At 43.3% G+C, this 18519-nt stretch overlaps 2 protein-coding genes across 3 annotated transcripts in view; both read left to right on the top strand.

Moving 5' to 3' along the window:
* Positions 1 to 5664, top strand: part of ror2 (receptor tyrosine kinase-like orphan receptor 2) — a 40276-nt gene extending 34612 nt beyond the window's left edge. The window contains exons 12-14 of the mRNA XM_083793044.1: positions 1872 to 2156; positions 2859 to 3063; positions 3853 to 5664. Coding sequence (XP_083649170.1) covers positions 1872 to 2156; positions 2859 to 3063; positions 3853 to 4648 — 1286 coding nt within the window. The 3' untranslated portion in view covers positions 4649 to 5664. The remainder of the gene's footprint in view (positions 1 to 1871; positions 2157 to 2858; positions 3064 to 3852) is intronic.
* Positions 5665 to 13224: 7560 nt separating this feature from the next.
* On the top strand, positions 13225 to 18032 carry nfil3 (nuclear factor, interleukin 3 regulated). Of its 2 annotated transcripts, XM_083794323.1 has the most exons (5): positions 13225 to 13439; positions 13763 to 13902; positions 15270 to 15459; positions 15719 to 15970; positions 16356 to 18032. In XM_083794323.1, the coding sequence occupies exons 3-5, from the start codon at positions 15383 to 15385 to the stop codon at positions 17380 to 17382; spliced, it is 1356 nt and encodes a 451-aa protein (XP_083650449.1). In that variant the 5' UTR covers positions 13225 to 13439; positions 13763 to 13902; positions 15270 to 15382; the 3' UTR covers positions 17383 to 18032. The 2 variants fall into 2 exon arrangements, with proteins under 2 accessions (XP_083650449.1, XP_083650450.1); XM_083794324.1 differs by lacking the exons at positions 13225 to 13439; positions 13763 to 13902 and having other exon boundaries at positions 15217 to 15459.
* The last annotated feature ends 487 nt before the right edge of the window (positions 18033 to 18519 follow it).

The raw sequence follows: 18519 nt of genomic DNA, 5'->3' as shown, positions 1-18519 counted from the left end.
TTGCTTCAAACATAATATGCCACTTCCATTTAACCCATTCTGAACGGGAACCCATTTTGGTGTTAGCGTCATGTCATGCTTTAGCTATTGAAAAATAGCAGATCTACAAGCTCATAGCGCGCCACCGAGTGGCGCGCTACGAGCTTGTAGGTCTGCTATTTATTTTTTTTAATCGAAGAACGACTGACATTTTTAGAATCTGATCTCAGGTCAGAATGGGTTAATCAGACCAGTGTGTGTCCAGTGGAAACCTCGTATGAATCTGATCTCAGGTCAGAATGGGTTAACCACCTGATTGATTGATTGATTGATTGATTCTTTTATTAGACAATAACAAATGCAAAACAGTACATGGTACAGTCAAAGCACATTTATCCAAAAGGATAGCACCGAAAAGCCCTCTTGTTTACAAAGGAGGAGATTCTCCCCAAGAATCGTCCTTTGATTTTCTTTTTTGATCGCCCTTGTTGCCATGCCTTCACCTGTCAGCTTGTTGTCCAGGATACAGACAGCCCAGATATGTAATCTCTACTTTACTAGCAATTATAATGACGTCAATTATGAGACTGAAATCATTTACCCTACTAAGGGAGTGGTTAGACCCAAAGAGAATAGATTCTGTTTTTACCAAGATGTAATGAGAGTTTGTTATCAGTAAGCCAAATTCTGATTTTGGTGAGTTCCGAACTGAGCATCTCCTCAACCTGAGTTTTTTCTTCTCCCGATATCAGGAGCGCTGAGTCGTCTGCAAACAGGAACAATTTGCAATTACATGGCGTCACTCATATCATTAACCCATTCTGACGGGCACCCATTTTGGTGTCAGCATCATGTTATGCTTTAGCTATTGAAAAATAGCAGATCTACAAGCTCATATCGCGCCACCGAGTGGCGCGATACGAGCTTGTAGGTCTGCTATTTTTGAAAAATCGAAGAATGACAGACATTTTTTAGAATCTGATCTCAGGTCAGAATGGGTTAATCAGACCCAGTGTTTGTCCAGTGGAAACCTCGTATGAATCTGATCTCAGGTCAGAATGGGTTAATGTAAAGTAAAAATAGTAATGGCCCTAGTATGCTTCCTTGGGGAACCCCGCAGTTCACTGGAAGGGGGGAAGACATAGCTCCGTTTATGTCTACTATTTGTTCTCTTTCCTCCAGGTAGGATTTCATCCAACTTACTGATGAACTATCGAAACCCATCGCCTCCAGTTTGTCTAGTAGTATTGAATGGTTTACGCCGGTATCAAACGCTTTTTGAAGGTCCAACATGACCATGCCGCAGTATTTGCCCGAGTCCACCTCGCGTTTGATGTAGTCGTTCAAGAACAGTAGGCATGTGTCAGTGGAATGGGATGTTCTGAAACCAGATTGGAAATCGAACAGTAGGTTGTGTTTGTCTAGGTACCTGAACTCCCAGCATCCCTATTCTGGGGGGGCATGTTCACTGAAAAAGAAAAGCCGAAGCTCACAGCGTGTTGCAAGCTAATTCATCCTAGCGTATGACGAGGACAATTTCACCAGAAATTTAAATCTCTGTGATTTATCACAATAAACCGGTGGTTTTCGACCACTTTTTGACCACCTGGAGGGGGTTCTAGGTGGTGCCCAGCTAAATGATGTCGAGTGGTTTCATTTCACGCTCTGAAGAGTTAAATCATTGTTAAACATCTGCATTATTTAATTTCCAAGAACAAAATCTTATCCAACGATAACAAAATTCTTTAGCTGTGGGTCTGCGAGGCTAAATCTCTCATTAACTGGTGGTCCGTGACTCAAATGCTGAAAATATAATGGGCCTTGATATGAAAATGGTTGAAAACCACTGCGACAAACGATAATGACAATTTTATCGTCTCCATCCCTAATAGGCGGCAGCTCGGACGACGGCCGGACGGTTCGTTCCTCCACGCTGGAGCAGGCCGACTTCCTGCTCATCGTGACGCAGATCGCGGCCGGCATGGAGTTCCTGTCCACGCACAACGTGGTGCACAAGGACCTGGCGGCGCGCAACGTCCTCGTCTACGACAAGCTCCAGGTCAAGATCCTGGACCTGGGCCTGGTCCGGGACGTGTACTCGGCCGACTACTGCAACATCATGGGCAACGCCAGCCCCTTCCCCATCCGCTGGATGGCCCCGGAGGCCATCGCCTACGGTACGTGGTGTTATGGGGGGCGGAAGATTAGCTATTTCCACTGCGTTTGTTCTGTTGATTCCCGGGCGGTACTATGTGCGTTTTTTTATGAATAAAATGTAATCCACCAACCAAGATACCATACCCTGATGGAAAATGCTGTTTATTTTATTTTATTATTATTATTTTCTTCTTCTTACTATGTTCATTAGTACTTTCAAAACTAGTTTACTAATTACTTTTACTGTCTTGTACTGTCTGTCTTTGTTTTATTTGTCTTGTTCTGACCTTGATTGGGGGGGGGAGGGGGGGATATTTACATGTCGGATACAACAAAATGTACACATATGTTTTTTCATTTATTCATCAATAAAAATCAAAATAAAGTGTTAACCCATTCTGACCTGAGATCAGATTCTAAAAATGTCTATTACATCCTGACAGTTTCATTATTAACCCATTCTGACCTGAGATCAGATTCTAAAAGTGTCTTCGATTTTTCAAAAATAGCAGACCTACAAGCTCGTATCGCGCCACTCGGTGGCGCGATACGAGCTTGTAGATCTGCTATTTTTCAATAGCTAAAGCATAACATGATGCCAACACCAAAATGGGTGCCCGGTCAGAATGGGTTAAAATAAAATGTAATCCACCCCACTGCCAGCTTCTATTTTTCATACCTTTCAAGTAGTCACAGAATATTTATAGTATGATCTTTTACAGGTAAGTTCTCCACGGACTCTGACGTGTGGTCGTACGGCGTGGTGATGTGGGAGGTGTTCAGCTACGGCCTGCAGCCGTACTGCGGCTGCTCCAACCAGGACGTGATGGAGATGGTGCGCGCTCACCAGCTGCTGGCCTGCCCCGACGACTGCCCTGCCTGGACCTACGCCCTCATGCTGGAGTGCTGGAACGAGTTCCCCGCCAGGTTAGCGGTCGTTTTTAACATCTTTTCATTAACCCATTCTGACCTGAGATCAGATTCATACGAGGTTTCCGCCGGACACACACTGGTCTGATGAACCCATTCTGACCTGAGATCAGATTCTAAAAAATGTCAGTCGTTCTTTCGATTTTTTTAAAATAGCAGACCTACAAGCTCGTATCGCGCCACTCGGTGGCGCGATATGAGCTTGTAGATCTGCTATTTTTAAATAGCTAAAGCATAACATGATGCCGACACCAAAATGGGTGCCCGGTCAGAATGGGTTAACTTTTGTGGCGGGGGAGGTTTGACATTTTATTTTCGATTTCAGTTTTAGTTTTGGACCACCTTACTTACCCCTTATCCCTATACCACCAGCCCCTCCTATGTCCAGCTTTGAGGGTTTGCGTAAACGCAAGCGTTGAAGACAAAAGTGTGTAAACGCAAACATTGAAGACAAAAGTGAGGACGCAAAATATGATTGGCCAGTATGAGATGATAAGACTCGAGCGCCCCTCTCCTCACACGGGTGCGATTCTTTTACTATTTTGAAAAATATTTAAAAAAATTGTTCAATTAGCCGATCCACAATCTCACAACGTGTCGATGTAGATCGGCTATAGTCGAACTATTTTAAAAGGATTTTCAAAACGGCAAATAAGTTTAGGGAGGATAAGGGATAAGGTGGTGGCGTGCGTATAGGTGTAATGTATTTATTGGATCTCTTTAGTTTCACCTAATCGTTCGTTTCGTCTAACCCTAATAACAACCCTGCTTCCTCCTCACCTCCAGGAGGCCAGGCTTCAAGGACATCCACGCGCGGCTGCGCGCCTGGGAGAGCCTCAGCAACTACACCACGGGCTCGGCGCAGAGCTCGGGCACCAGCCACACCACGCAGACCAGCTCCCTGAGCACCAGCCCCGTCAGCAACGTCAGCAGCATCATCACCACCGGCGGCGGCGGCGGTGCCAATGGCTCGCGCTACGCCAGCCCCAAGAAGTGCATGCCGGCGTTCCCCCAGCAGGCCCAGTTCATGCAGATGAAGGGCCCCATGCACCGGGGCCCCATGGGACCCCAGCCCATCTACATCCCCGTCAACGGCTACCAGCCCATACCCGCCTACCCGTACCCGTACCCGCAGAACTTGCAATACATGCAGATGCCCATGGCCATGCCCCATCAGCAGCAGATGTCCCATCAGCAGCAGATGTCCCACCACCAGCCCGCCGCGCCCAACCACCACCACCAGCGGGTGTCCCACCACCCTCAGATGGCGCCGCCGGCCAATAAGGCGGGCTCTCACCACAGCGCGGGCAGCCACAGCGGCTCCACCTCCACGGGCTACGTCACCACGGGGCCGCCCAGCTTGTCCGCGGCGGAGCGGGCCGCGCTGCTCGACGACGAGCGCAAAGAGGCCGACAACGACGTCGGCGGCGGCGGGGGGGGCCTGGGCGACGACGCCGCCGCGTCCCACAACGGGCCGGAGCCCGACGATGACCTGTCGGTGCCCGAGACGGAACTGCTCGGCGACGGCGATCCAAAACAGACTGGCGTTCAGGAGGAGGAGACGTCGTGCGTGGAGGCGTAATAAAGCTTGGTTTTGTACTTTGTCGCATTGACAATGTTGGCACGCCGAAGATAGCCGGATCGACAAGCCCACAGGGCGTCGTGGACGTGACGCGTTGTGCACTCGTCGATCAGCTATTTGCGAGCGATGCCGAGTATGATGAAGTATAATTCGGGCTTTTTTGAGCATTTTCTTTGGCAGACAATATGGAACAGAGGGGGGAAAAGGCCAAAATGTGATGCGAGCGAAGCTCGCTTGGGGAGTAATGAGGAGAAAGGCAGTGAAGGGAACGCTTTGCAACTGAACGCTTTATCGTAGCTCTGGCTGGCGCTTTGGACAGCAAAGCACATCTCACATCGGGTAAAAAAAACTCTTTACGTAAAAAAGGTACCCGTACAACTCATTAGAAAGGGCCAAAGAGGATCAAGCAAATGTTGTTTGTTGGGTTGGTGTTGCAAAGCCAATACAAGAACAATTTCTACTCTTACTATTGTGCGACATCAAACATTTTGCTCTCGTGCCAGGATTCCTTAAACACAAGTTGCCATATCAGCTGGACAGAACATTTGAGATGATTGTTACTGCGGTTTTATGAAAGATGGAGTTGGAGTCTGAGCAGCAGTGGTCAAAATGAAATGTGACACGTTGTAGAATGTATGACGATTAGAATCTGGATACGATTTAGCAACGTATTTATTTAATAACTATGGAAATGATAGCTGAAGTTATTTTGTTCACAGACAGACAGACAGACAGACAGGGGTAATTTCAGTGTTTTGAGACAAAAACATGTTTCTATGTTTCTTATCTATTCTTTTAAATTGGAGTGCCACTTTTTTAACAAGTGGAATATTTTAATGCATAATACTTAACGGCAGTGATTCTCAACCTTTTTTTTTTTTTTTTTCAAGGACCCCCCAGTATGATACATGCATTTATTCGGACACGCCATTTGATAGCTTCTTTTATTTCTCTCTCTCTCTCTGGGAACCCCATCTACACTGAAATATCAACAACAAAAAGTAAGCAGTAGTAGTTTTAAAGGGATTGTGACATTAAAAAAAAGGTTTTGGAATTGTTCTTGTTTTTTTTAGGTTTTCTAATCTCAATTGCACCCAAAAAACATGAACTTTTAACATTCAGTAGATTTTCTGTAATCTGGGGTTTTCTGGCTCAAACAGGTGCTCTGATTTGCCGTGACATCACTTACTGCAAATCCCATATATGTCAATGGGATTTGCCAGCAGATGTCACTGTTTCACTGTGTTACCTGTTTTCATTGTATCTCAAAAGGCCCAAAAAACCCCAAAGAAAACTTCAGACCACAGAAAATCCACTGAATGTTCAAAGTTCAGGTTTTTTGGGTGTAATTGAGGTCATAAAACCTAAAAGAAAAATGAAAAATTAAAATGAATGTCATAAAACCTTTAAAGGTGGTGTAAGTGTTTTTGTTCAAATAAGTGTTAAATAGCTCTACATTCTCTTTGTAAATAAGTGTTTGTTCAGTAACAGGGGTCTCTCTGGCCTTTTGGTACAGAAACAGAAAATATATGTTCAGGTCAGGATGCCAACAGATTAAACAAGTATAATTGGAAGAGATGAAACCAAATTGGACCTGGAACACTATAAGAATTGGAGCTCACACATCTCTAATCCTTGGATTGAAATTGACAACCCACTTGAAAAAATATTTTCTGTTTATTAAAGATCTGAAGATATGGGGAGACCCCTATTACTGAGCACAACACTAGTTGTTGATTCTGTTTTATTATCTGTTTTATACTGTAAGAGTGAAAGTGAAATTTCCATTTAATGTCAAATGTAATGGATAATAAAGTGTTCTTTTTCGTTATAGCCGTTTTTCTCAAATGGGTGTACGAGAAAGTGAAAAATGGAAGAATTAATTTTACTGTTATTTTTTTTTACACAGTGACAAAAGCTGTGTTTGTCAATAGCAGTACGACTGTTATTGAATAGAAAAGCAATGTTTATTTGCACATTACTTGAATATAGTGATATCAAACCTGGACTCACTGAAGTGTTATGGCCACTGTTTTAAAATGCATGTGCTGCAGGAGGCTTGAATTGCAGCTCTTTAACTCTCATTTCCATGTTATATGACTTCTAAAGGTTGTTTATCATTAATTCATAGCATTCATATGCTATTGCTAGCCATGGTTTTCTCTTGCAGTTTAATGTAGCCGCATCAAGGGGATAGCCTACTTAAAACCGAAGCAAAACAAGATTTGAGAACCACTGCTCTATAGCAATGACTACTATCATAATTTTACTTTTTAACTTTTGTTTTAACCAAACAAGTATCACTTACACTACATTTCATATTAATGGTTTTGACCCCAGTGACATCATGTTCAGCAGCGATTCCAAGTTCAGTGTTATGCTTGATTTGTGTTATGAAAGTGCTATTTTCACAGCAGGACACCATCATACGGCGAAGTACAAATCAGGCTTTATTACAGCTGCACACCTTCCCTATTATCAGGGTTTAGGTTAGGGTTAAGTAATATGTTAATAGAATATAAATTCTTTCCCAAGTAACGAGTAGTATATTCATTGGTTCCCAACCAGGGGCACTTGGAATTGGTATTTTCTTTTGGCTCTTTATTTATTCATTTATAAGTTATTCCCCAAATGATATGGAAATAAATATGGGATGCACACGCAGAAGCCTGTACCCAATAAATATTGCAACTAATTTCAAAGGCCCATTGCTAAAATGTTGTGTCTGCACCACTCCAACTGCTATTTTTGAAAGAAATAAAAATATAAAATGTTTGGAGACATTTGAATAACTCTTTTTAATACAAATCTTCTCTTCTGAGGGTCCCTGCCATAAAACATTTTCAGATGGTGGTCAAGTACATATATAATCTCGGGGGTCGTTAACACGAAAAGGGTTTGCGAACCGCTGACTTGACGCATGTTAAAACCAATAAACCCATGAAGGTCAAATCTGCAGCCAAATAAACTAATGCAAGCGAACATGGATAACTGGTTCAAACGTCTCTCCCTGGATAGTTTTGACTGAAACTATGATTGACATTTGACAAGATAGCAGCCAGTGTACAGTACTAAACTAAACCTTTTCAGGCTGCGACCCCCCACAATAATCATATTTGAACTGGGGACAAGTTCACAATTCACAATGTTTGCCTCTTTTTTATATTATTTGACAATTTGGCCAATGGTTGTCCAGTTTTTCATGCAGTAATTAATAGTATTTTTTATTTTTTTTATTTCTCTTTTTTGGCATTCAAAATCATGTGGGGACCCCCTGTACTAAACTAAGACAGTTGATGGAACTCATTTAACAGAATCATCAGAACACGTGAGTGATGGGGTACGACAAAACTAGTTGTGGACCACTAGTGTCATTTATCACACTTGGCAATATGGTAATAATATCAACACGTTGTGATATGACGCAATGCTGCCTTTGATATCTCTTCTTTGAAAACACGCGGCCTCTTGCAAAATTATTATGACACAATTATGAAGGGAGAGTTGGGTAGCAAAAGTATAGTAAAACAGATCTTGTATTGTAACGAGTTACTCTTGATAACAAGTGATGCAATGCAGTGATACTAAACCTTTTATAATTTAATCAGGGACCCATTTGAAAACCTTGAAAGTGTCCCGCAGCCCAACCAGTGTTAAATGATCAGATGTGTGGGCCGCATGAATGTTTAATTTGTGTTTGGGTTTGGATCGATGGAACTATAGCCCTTTTTTTCTTTACACATATATATGATTTAATATCTTAATGTTTTATTAAATATTAAAATCTGAGTGTTTTGTCCTCACACAGCCCACCGATGGGCCACGGACCACAGGTTGAGAATCGCTGATGTTTTTAACCTCTTAAACCCCAGCATCCGTATATTGTGGGGAAAGCTTTTGCAGAAAACAAGCTTTGTGAGCTGGTCGAACGGCTATTTTCTGCAAATGCTCTTCCCAGAATAACAGAAAACACACTAGTATAGAGGCTAGAGCCCTGTTGGACTCCATTTAACCATATAGGGTTTAAGTAATAAATAACTAAGTAACATATTTCTCTCCCTGAGTAACTCGCCCAACACTGCCTAGTACATACCATAGAATGTTCAGAGAAAGGACCTATGTCTCCTCCAATAGTTTAGACTGGTTTTAAAACTATTACTTTGGATACCATTGTTGTACCATTTTGTAATTTATATATGGACACTTTGTTGTTGTTGTTGTTATGTTCATGTGCTAAATATTATTATTAAGCCTGGTGATATTACTGGTACAATGTTCTTGTGCTTTTTGTAAGCAGTCATAATAATATGCTAACCATAATATTGTGTTCTACCGTTGAGTATTGAATAAAGTCCAAATAAAGACAACATTGATGATCTTTTTAAGTTGTTGTGATGTGTTTATCATCTTTCCTATATATTTTGTATTTTGTAAGGGACCAAGCCCGAAAGGCCTATATGGTCCCTTGTTGTTATTCTACCTTTCCTTCTTCTTCTTCTTCTTCTTGTTGCATGGGCATAACAGGGACTGTGGGAGATAGGCAGACAGACACGCAGACACACCTTCGCGCACAGCCTCGGACAGAGGAAGCTGACGCCCGACGTCATTCCGGCTTTTTAGACAACTGGTGGATGGAAAAGAAGCTCCACATCAGCGGCTGACTGACACAGAGGAGAGCAGGGGGTTACATGCAGCAAAGAACCTGCGGCTTGCTGCCAGGCTGCATTAGAGCGTGGTATGTGGTATGCGCCTTACCGCTAGCCTAAGGGGATATATGATGAATTGACCAAATTCCCACTTAACACAACACACTCTCGGGGTTCTCTGCGATACACAGGCCCAGGAGTGAAGTAGATTGGTCAGATGGTTCTCAAGATATGTGTGGGGGGAGTCGCTCACACACACGCACAGGCATGCACGCGCGTGTGTGTGCGCGCGCAATTTTCATGTAATGTCTAAATTCTGTTGTTGATATTCGCATATAAACTTTAATTTAAAAGATGTCAGCTTTATGTGCAGTGACTCTTAAAGATGAGAATGTTAAACATCCTGGTGATGGTTTGATGTTTTGTCATTCGCTCATAAAGGTTAGTCATTGAGAGTATTAGGTAAACAGTGGGAGCCCTGGGAAACTACATGGACATTTTACTAGCTGTAAAAAAAAAAGGGAAAAAAAAGATGACTTGATGTAAAGCTGTGGGTCTCATGCTTTTTCATGTCACGGACGGACCCCCATCTGAAAGGATGGTGGACAGTGCCCAGTTATTTTATTATCTGTTATAGTGGTATTGTGTCATTGTGTTATAGTGGGTAAAACCTTTCAAGTGCACCCCATATGATTTCTCATGAGTGACTGTGTTCTTTCCATCCATAAATCCAGGAATCTGTTTATCTGCATGTGTGTGTGTGTGTGTGTGTGTGTGTGTGTGTGTGTGTGTGTGTGTGTGTGTGTGTGTGTGTGTGTGTGTGTGTGTGTGTGTGTGTGTCCACTTTATGCCCATATATGGAGATCCCCCAGCTCTCCCAAGTTGGTACAAGATGACTGATGTCATAGTCTGGCGTCTGAGTACAGACCGATGACCACTGCACTATATTTACTTTGTAATTTGTTACTCATAGCAACAGTTTTCTATTAACCAGTGGCAGTGGTGGTGGGACAAGTAGTCAGATTAGTTTTGCTTTTTATACCTAAGAAAAAGCAGCAAAACAGCAACATAAAAATACTGTAGGTTATAGGCCAAAAAGGGCCTGTATTCAAAATACTTATACATCACCAAAGTAGATTTCTGAGGGTTGCTAGCCCCTCCTATATAGCACGTGTTGTCTGAACATCATTGAAAATGCCATTGACAATGAATGGAGAATTTACTGTGTCTGAGCAAATCGACATGTATGTCGGTGGGAACCCTTGGCCAATAAGGGACCACAATTGCCCATCACTTCACACGGGTGCGTTTTTTTTATTTTTATGTGTCAACCTTTTAAAAAATAACATCTATTTGAAAATGTGCAGTTACAGTTTCACTATCATACTGCATAGCCATACATGTCTGTTTAGGTGACCCCATGGTGGCATGGCCTTTACTCTAGCACCACCTTTAGGCAAAATCGATCATTTTATGGGTCAGTAAATATGCATTTTTATCACTTCTACTACAAACTATACTTCTACTACTTCTATTTTACAAAAATGAATAAAACAAAGACTGAAAATAGCCACTGTTACTGCAGCCATGTCAAGGTTTTCATGTTTCTGTATTTGTCCTTTTGGGGGGCTCTGTGTGTTCTATGTGTGGAGGGTTCTCAATTATGTGTCTTTGTTGCATCTGTGCTTCTGGTAATTAAACGTTGGTTGGTTACACCTGTTGTGAGTGAGAGAGGGCAGAAGTCTCATTACAAGGAGAGTGCACTGTGCAGACCACTGAGAGAGAGAGAGAGAGAGAGCTCTGTGCAGAAGGAAGAAAGCAGTTGGAAGGAAGAAAGCAAAGTAGACAAGAAGAAGTAATTAAAGTGAATGAAGTAAAGTGAACTATAAAATGTAAAGCAGAAGAAAGTTAAGTTAAGTACAATAAATGAAGTAAAGTTAAATAGAGAAAAGAAGAGAAAACAAACAAGGTTTTTCAAGAAAGACTGAAGGTTCCAATTAAGCCCCCCCCCCCCCCCCCCCCCCCTCATGTGCAAGCAGGCAAAGTGGTCAGTATTGTTTGTTTGTAAGCCTTATTGTGAACGTCATGTATTATTATTATGAATGTATGAACGTCAAGTTAATGTTTTGTTTGTTGTCTTGTTTTGGAAGGCAGTTCTACGGTGTTTTACAGCACAGTGTTTTCAGCATGGTGTTAATAAACAGCAGTAAAAAATAACTCCGCGATGGATGGGCGGCACAGCCACAATGTATGGAAGTTGGACCAATTCTATAAAATGAACATATTATAAATGGTTATAGAAAGTGATTTAAGGAGTCAATTCACAGTATCCTATTGTTCAACAAAGTCTTTGCATGTGCTACAATAATGTCTACGGTATTTGTTTTATTTGTTTGTGACGTGTGAACCTATATCAAAGCTCTTGTGTGAGGCATTGATTTCAGTGCTTAAGAAGTGATAATTTCACCATTTATCTTCAACGAAAATAAAGACATTTGCCTCGATACATTATTAAGTTGTCCATAATGCCTAACGCCTGGCATTTTTCATTATGACAGCGCTTGCAAAACTCTGGAATGTTTTATCTGGTCAACAACACCCTCTATTGGCGCTTATACGTTACAGCACAACTCTGAACAATTGACAATTAGCAGTGACATAATCTCTCAAAACAGATTATTCAATGGCATATTGAGTATTGACATCAAAATATATGTACAGTACCAATGTAAAAGCACTATCCCCCCCCCCCCTCCGAAAATGACCTACACATTTCAAAATGTAAACATTCATTGTATAGGCTACTTAAGTAGCCTATAGTCTACACCAGAGTATATGGCACTTGAATAAATTAGGCTAGTAACTTCCCATCACTGACATTAATTTCTGTATCAAGTAATGATGTAATTTTTGCCTCAAATCAATCTCAGGAGGAACAGAGCAGAAGTTATTGCTTCGTATTAAAAAGTATTTTTTTGTCAGGTGCAGGGTAGATATTTAGAAATTGAAGTCTAAACAAACTACGCCTACAGTCTGTGCATTAATTTAATTTATTAGAAACATTAAGAAATTGTGTGTTTTTTTTTTAAAGTAGGCCTAATGCGTCTGTAAAGGAATACCGGAGAACTCGCCAGTTCTCCGACTCGCCGCGAAAAATGCAGAGATCTCGCCGGCCATGTCGCCGCGAAGGCCCCCGAAAGTCATACTCTCATATGTGGTCGGTAAATCTCATCGCCACGGCGAGCTGTCCGGTGAGTTGTCCACAGATCCCGGCGACCCGTCCCGACGAGCTGTCCACAGTTCCGAGTCTTCACTTTTTTTAAATTTGCGGTGAGTGCTCTAGTCTCCACTTTTCGCCACGGCAAGTTCTCCGGATAACCTGTAGTATCATAGGCCGGGCGACTCGTTTGGTATTCAAACTGTAATAGCCTAGGCTTACTATTTCAGTTTGTAAAAATTAATGCATTGGCCAATCAAAGACTGCTATTAAGCCTATTATTATTATTATATGACTATTATATGACTTTTCATTTTTTAAAGCGCCTAGTTGGGCTACTCTACAGTACTAGGCCTACGCGTCCTACAGAGTAGAGTAGGCCTATACTCTAGTCTCTAGTTACTAGTGCTAGTAGACCTACAGTAGGCCTACTTCAGTAAAGTTATGTAGCCTACTTGGTACACTTTCCAGTTTCCACCACTGGTGAGTGGTGACGAATCCTGGATGATCTCGCCATAGTAGCCAGGCCCATTATTACATTACATTCATATCGTTCATGGAGTTATATAGTTGGAGGCACAGCCATTGGCTGTATCCAAGGGTCACGCTGTTTCCCCATTGGCCCCGTGGTCCCGTCACTCAAGACGCGTTTTTCCACTGACCTACTAACACAGATCCTAAAAGCAGTCAGCCAGTCACTCACTCATTCAGTCAGTCAGTGTGTTACGGGGGAAAAGGCGACGTTACAACACAGAACAATGTATGATAATGTGACACACTCCTGAGTCCCGACTGTTCTTCTTCACGCAATGCTCCAGCGTGTTCCTCTACGCAGAAGAAGCAGCAGCAGCTAGGGGGACACAGTGCTACTGTCGCCGGGGAGGACATGCCACCAGGCCGGCGTGTTGGCGCACACATCGTTCAACCGGTAGGGGACAAAATAATACACACATTTCTGACGCGTAATGGTGATGTAGGCCTATACCAAATCTACACTGTAATATGAATGTAACTATCTCAGAGTGTACACATTGCTTGTTGTTGTAGGCTACACTCTCAGAGTTACAGACCAGTATGTATGGGTTCTTCAAAACATCTTTTGCCGTTTAGGCAGTAACATTCTGGAAAATCGGACTTTTATGGATTTTGATATTGTTATTTTTTTTATGTACACGTCCATAACCGGGATTACCGGCTATATATTATGGATATATAGCGTTTAGAGTGGTCCCGCTTTGTTCCACACTATAGACACGGGGCGGGGAGAGGAGAGGAGAGACTATGAGGAGAGGAGAGGCTGGAACGCGCAGAACGCACACTATTGAGGATGGAAACGTGCCATGGCGTTCCTGTACATGTCCCAGCGCCCGGAACCAAACAAAATAAAACAAGTCAATAATTTGCCGTATTATCATTATTTCTATGTTATTTAGGCACTTCAAAAAGGCGTAGGCCTAAACCATTGCTTTCTTTAACCCCATTCATTGCATAACCTCGTCGTAGCCACATGCCGCACTATGTGTCAAGCAAGACGTGTTATTCTTGGATTTTTATCATTCGCATATTGTTTTATTCTTAAACATGTTTCCTCGCTAAAGCATGCCTGTAGACGAGGCTAATGGGAATGCATTGCATAATGGCAGAATGTGCTGGCCGCTGCACTGTGAGCTGACTGAGCTCGTTCTGTAATCCCTGTGACTGTGACACAAAGAAGGATATCTGGGGCAATGGGACATGACGCCGCCTGAACATTCCGTGTTCTGCACGCACACTGTGCGTGATATAGACTGAGACCCGCGCGCACGGTACGGCATTATCACCCCCCGCCTCTGACCCCCAACTGGACGACACGGTCGTACGGTGAGGTGGAACAGGGGGATTTTTATTGTATTTTATTTCGAGGCGGTCCCCACACCCCGAGCGCGTTTTTCGGATTTCTAGCGGCTTTTCTCCACTGGTTTTTCCGAAAAACGCGTCCAGTGTGCAACCACCTTAATTAGTTTGTGTTATAGCATTTCAGTCACGTGGTTTGGGATGACTGCTTTGGCCTTATTTCTTTGTTTCCCTTGCTACAGTGCACACGGATACAGTAGGCTACAGTAGGTACCCCCGCCCGATTCAAGATTTGTGGTGTTAAAACATGCAGATACTAAACTTTTTCATGTCAAGGAAGGACCACCACATTTTTGTTCCAGGGACCCCCAGAAAAATAAATAAATAATAATAATAAATAATATATTAATATATATATTATTATATAATATATATTATATGATTAATATATTATATAATTGTCCAAACATTTTCAATATTTTTCTCAATGTGAAATAGCGGATACCAGTATACAAAGTTACTGCGTGGCACAAAGGGGCAATTTTACAATTTACAATTTAGGCATTTAGCAGACGCTCTTAATCCAGAGCGACTTTAAGCAAGAACAAAAATGCTGGTCTGTCTCTATCAGTCAGTATGACTCTGGTGAGTGAGCAAGCTTCCCACATAGCCTTTCAAAGTAAAGGCCTTTCCATTCTGGGTCCGTTACACGGATTGTGGGACAGAATGTGCCACATATAGGGACATTTCAGGGGGAAAATATCCCATCTACAGGCTTAGTTGTGAACTTGTAAATGGGCTATTTTAAGAAAAAGGATTTGGTGTCCACAGGGAAAAAAAGGTACAGACCTAGTGTAGCTCCCTGGGGGACCCCTCAACTAAGTGGCTAATGTTGCAACGTCATGGACTTTCCTTACTTTCACAGATCTACGCTGGACTGGACATGAACACTGCCCGATACCATCCTACGTCATTCACATGCTTTTATAACAACACCGACATGCCTAAAAACTCATGAGCATATAGCGACAGACTAACATGCAGACCATTAAGAGAGAACTGGACTCCAGTGGAACGTACGCTGAACAGGATGCTTACCAGAGCTCCAGCACAAGGTTAGTATAGAATAGTGGTTTTCATCTCATCAAGGTCCATTATTATTCTTTTGTAATATGAAACGGGGTCGAGATTCAACAAGGTCCGAAAAATAGCAAAGAATTTCAGATCTACAAGTTCACTATAGCAGTTCTACAAGCTTTTGTGATCTTGTTCTTGCTATTTTCAAAGATGGTTTTTACAATTTTGACAGTTTAGAAGTTTTTTAGAATTGGCCTCAGGTCTTAATGCGTTCATATTCCCCCTCTGCTCCCACAGGGACCTGACTGGCCTCAACAAGTCCTCCTCCATGCCGCTGAAAGCCCGGATGCCGTGTCGGCGCAAACGTGAGTTCATCCCAGAGGAGAAGAAAGACCCGCAGTACTGGGAGCGCCGGCGCAAGAACAATGAGGCGGCCAAGCGCTCGCGGGAGAAGAGGCGTGTCAACGACATGGTCCTGGAGAACAAGCTAATGGCCCTCGGACAGGAGAACGCCACGCTCAAGGCCGAGCTCCTGGCGCTCAAGTTGAGGTTTGTGTTGTAAAGGATTGTATTGTGGGGAAAGGTTTTACCATTTACATTGTAGGTATTCAGTGGACCACTGTTATTCAGAGTGACTTGTAGTAACGTTGCTGTGAGGCAGAAACCTCTTGTCTCCATATTATGCCCATATTAATGGCCTACTTGATCATATTAACTACAGAGTCACACAAAACTTAACAAACCAATGTTAACTTCATATAGAGTCCCTAAACCTGTTGCCGAGAACAGCTGATGCTCACATTGCGTAGAGGTCTGCTAGTCTCGGCTAGATATAGGACCCTACTTATACTGTTTTGCATTTCTGTCTAATAAAATATTCAGTCAAATTCAGTACAGTATGGATAAATTGATGTCATATCTTATCTTATCTTAGGTTCGGTCTGGTGAGCTCGGCAGCATATGCTCAGGAGGTGCAGAAGTTATCCCATGCTACCGCCACCCTGTACCGCGACTATGTGTCGCCCGGCGCGGGCGACTTGGAGCCCCTGCGCGTGGCTGGGAGCTGCGTGTCGGTCATCAGGCACTTGCCTCACGGCGTGATGGCGTCTCAAGACAGAGACACCATCAAACGAGAGCCAGCCGAGAGAGGCGGCTACGTGGCGGAGAGGGGGGCCAGCCCGTACCAGATGTATCCCAGCTATGCCGCCGGCCCCCTGACCGATCCGTTCCCACGGGCCGCAGAGTCTTCTGGCGACTCTCCTGGAACATCTGACGACGGGGCCTTGAGCAAGTCATCCGATGGAGAGGACGAGCAGCGGGTCCCCAAGGGTCCCCCCGCCCCACTGCTGCCTTTCACCTCCTCTTCAGACCTCGCCTCCTCTGACCAGAGAAGCGTCATTGTCTCAGCACTCAAGGCGACGGACGCCACCTCAGTGGTGGCTGCCTTGCCGCACAAATTGCGGCTCAAGGCCAAGGCCAACATCAAGGTAGAGGCCATAGACCCCGAGTACCACGCCCTGGGACACGCCTCCGATGGGTGGCACCAGCAGCGGGCCGCGGAGTCATCCCCCAGCCCCCTGTCGGCGCAGGTGATTGACATGCGAGACTGGACCCATCAGTCCGGGCAGTGGCAGAAAAACAGACCTGATAGCCCACAGGACGATAGTCCACAAGACTATAGCCTGCAGGCCGATAGCCCACAAGACTATAGCCCACAGGATGATAGGTGCATGAGTAGCAGGCTTAGCCCAAGCCTCCTCAACAGTGCGTTCACAACGGATGGTAGGGATCCCTCCTCCCCATGTGCCCATTCGGATTTGGAGAACTTGCACATAAATCAGGGCATGGCTGCTGAGCTGTCCTCAAATGCAGCCTGTCTATCGAGACTCATCCCAACACACCTGGGTTCCGTGATGGAGTCGACGGCAAGCACTAATGATCACTACGTGTTTTCGGAATGACAAATTGACAATGTTAGTTTTTTAGACTATGTGTGCATTACAGCGTTCCCTGCCCCCCCCCCCCCTTGTGTTTATTCACTGTGCTATTGATATGGTGTAAGGTTACACATTTAGAATTGTGCTGGGCAATATATCGATGTTGATTTGATTATCATCATTATAAGACTCTTTGGGGATTTTGCGTATCGTTGCTGTCGGAGCAAAAACCTCTCATCTCCATCTGATCTCATTCTAACGTTCTGTGTTTCTTTTGTAAATTAACGCCCTACTAGATCATACTATACAGCATCACACAAAAGCATCAAAAGTAGCAATGCTTGAAACACCGCAATGTGTTTAGAGCTTGTCGATCTGCTACCTGTGCTATAAGTAACCATTTTGGACATGAGGTTTCCATCCGACAGAGACCATATCATATTATCACGATATAGCATAAATGTAAGCCTTATTTTATAACTTCAAAATAATTTCTAAAATAGTGAAAATAGCCGACCTACAAGCATACTTAGCTATATTTTATATCGTCATATTAGATGTCTATAATATTGCCCAGCCCTGTTTCAAATGAAAAAGTGTGAGTTTGTAATTTGGCATATCTGAATTTACAGCATTCATGTTTACTCTTTGTGGTAATTAATGGTGAATGAGTTTCCCCCCGTTTTACAATAAATATGTCAAATATGTCAGGACCGACTTGTGTATTATGTGTTGTTGATGAATATTCATGCATTCATGCATGAATAAATGCATGAATAAATAAGACAGAGTACTAAAACCCCAGTTAATTTACCCTTCAACTTCTTGTTTATACCCTAGCAGGCAACTTGGATGCTATAGACTAGACACTTGAGGGTATGTGCATGCTTAAAGTCAGTGGCAAATCGAGTGTCAAAGTGAGTAACTACGTTTAACTTTTAACGTTTAATGCAATCAGACATTTCTGTTTGGATGTATGGGTAGAACGTCGCTGTGTTGACACTGTAGGCATTCCCGGATAATTTCCGTGTATGATGATGTCACGTCACGTGCATACCCTAGTCTATGGTGCAATAGGGTTCACAACCTTTTCAGGCCCACCCAAAATAATCATATTTGAACTGGACCCCCCACCCTGACAAGCACATGGAATTGTAGGCA

This window comes from Protomyctophum parallelum (genome assembly GCF_964188405.1).
Source record: "Protomyctophum parallelum genome assembly, chromosome: 21".
NCBI lineage: Eukaryota > Metazoa > Chordata > Actinopteri > Myctophiformes > Myctophidae > Protomyctophum > Protomyctophum parallelum.
The sequence above is the reverse complement of the archived record's forward strand: the minus strand, read 5'-3'. Positions and strand labels throughout refer to the sequence as shown.

Bases quoted from the DNA above. Each gene is read 5' to 3' on its own strand.
- nfil3 (XM_083794323.1), top strand. From the start codon at position 15,383: ATGCAGACCATTAAGAGAGAACTGGACTCCAGTGGAACGTACGCTGAA. The intron at 15,460-15,718 runs GTTAGTATAGAA...CTGCTCCCACAG, and splicing joins TACCAGAGCTCCAGCACAAG to GGACCTGACTGGCCTCAACA. The intron at 15,971-16,355 runs GTTTGTGTTGTA...ATCTTATCTTAG, and splicing joins CTCCTGGCGCTCAAGTTGAG to GTTCGGTCTGGTGAGCTCGG.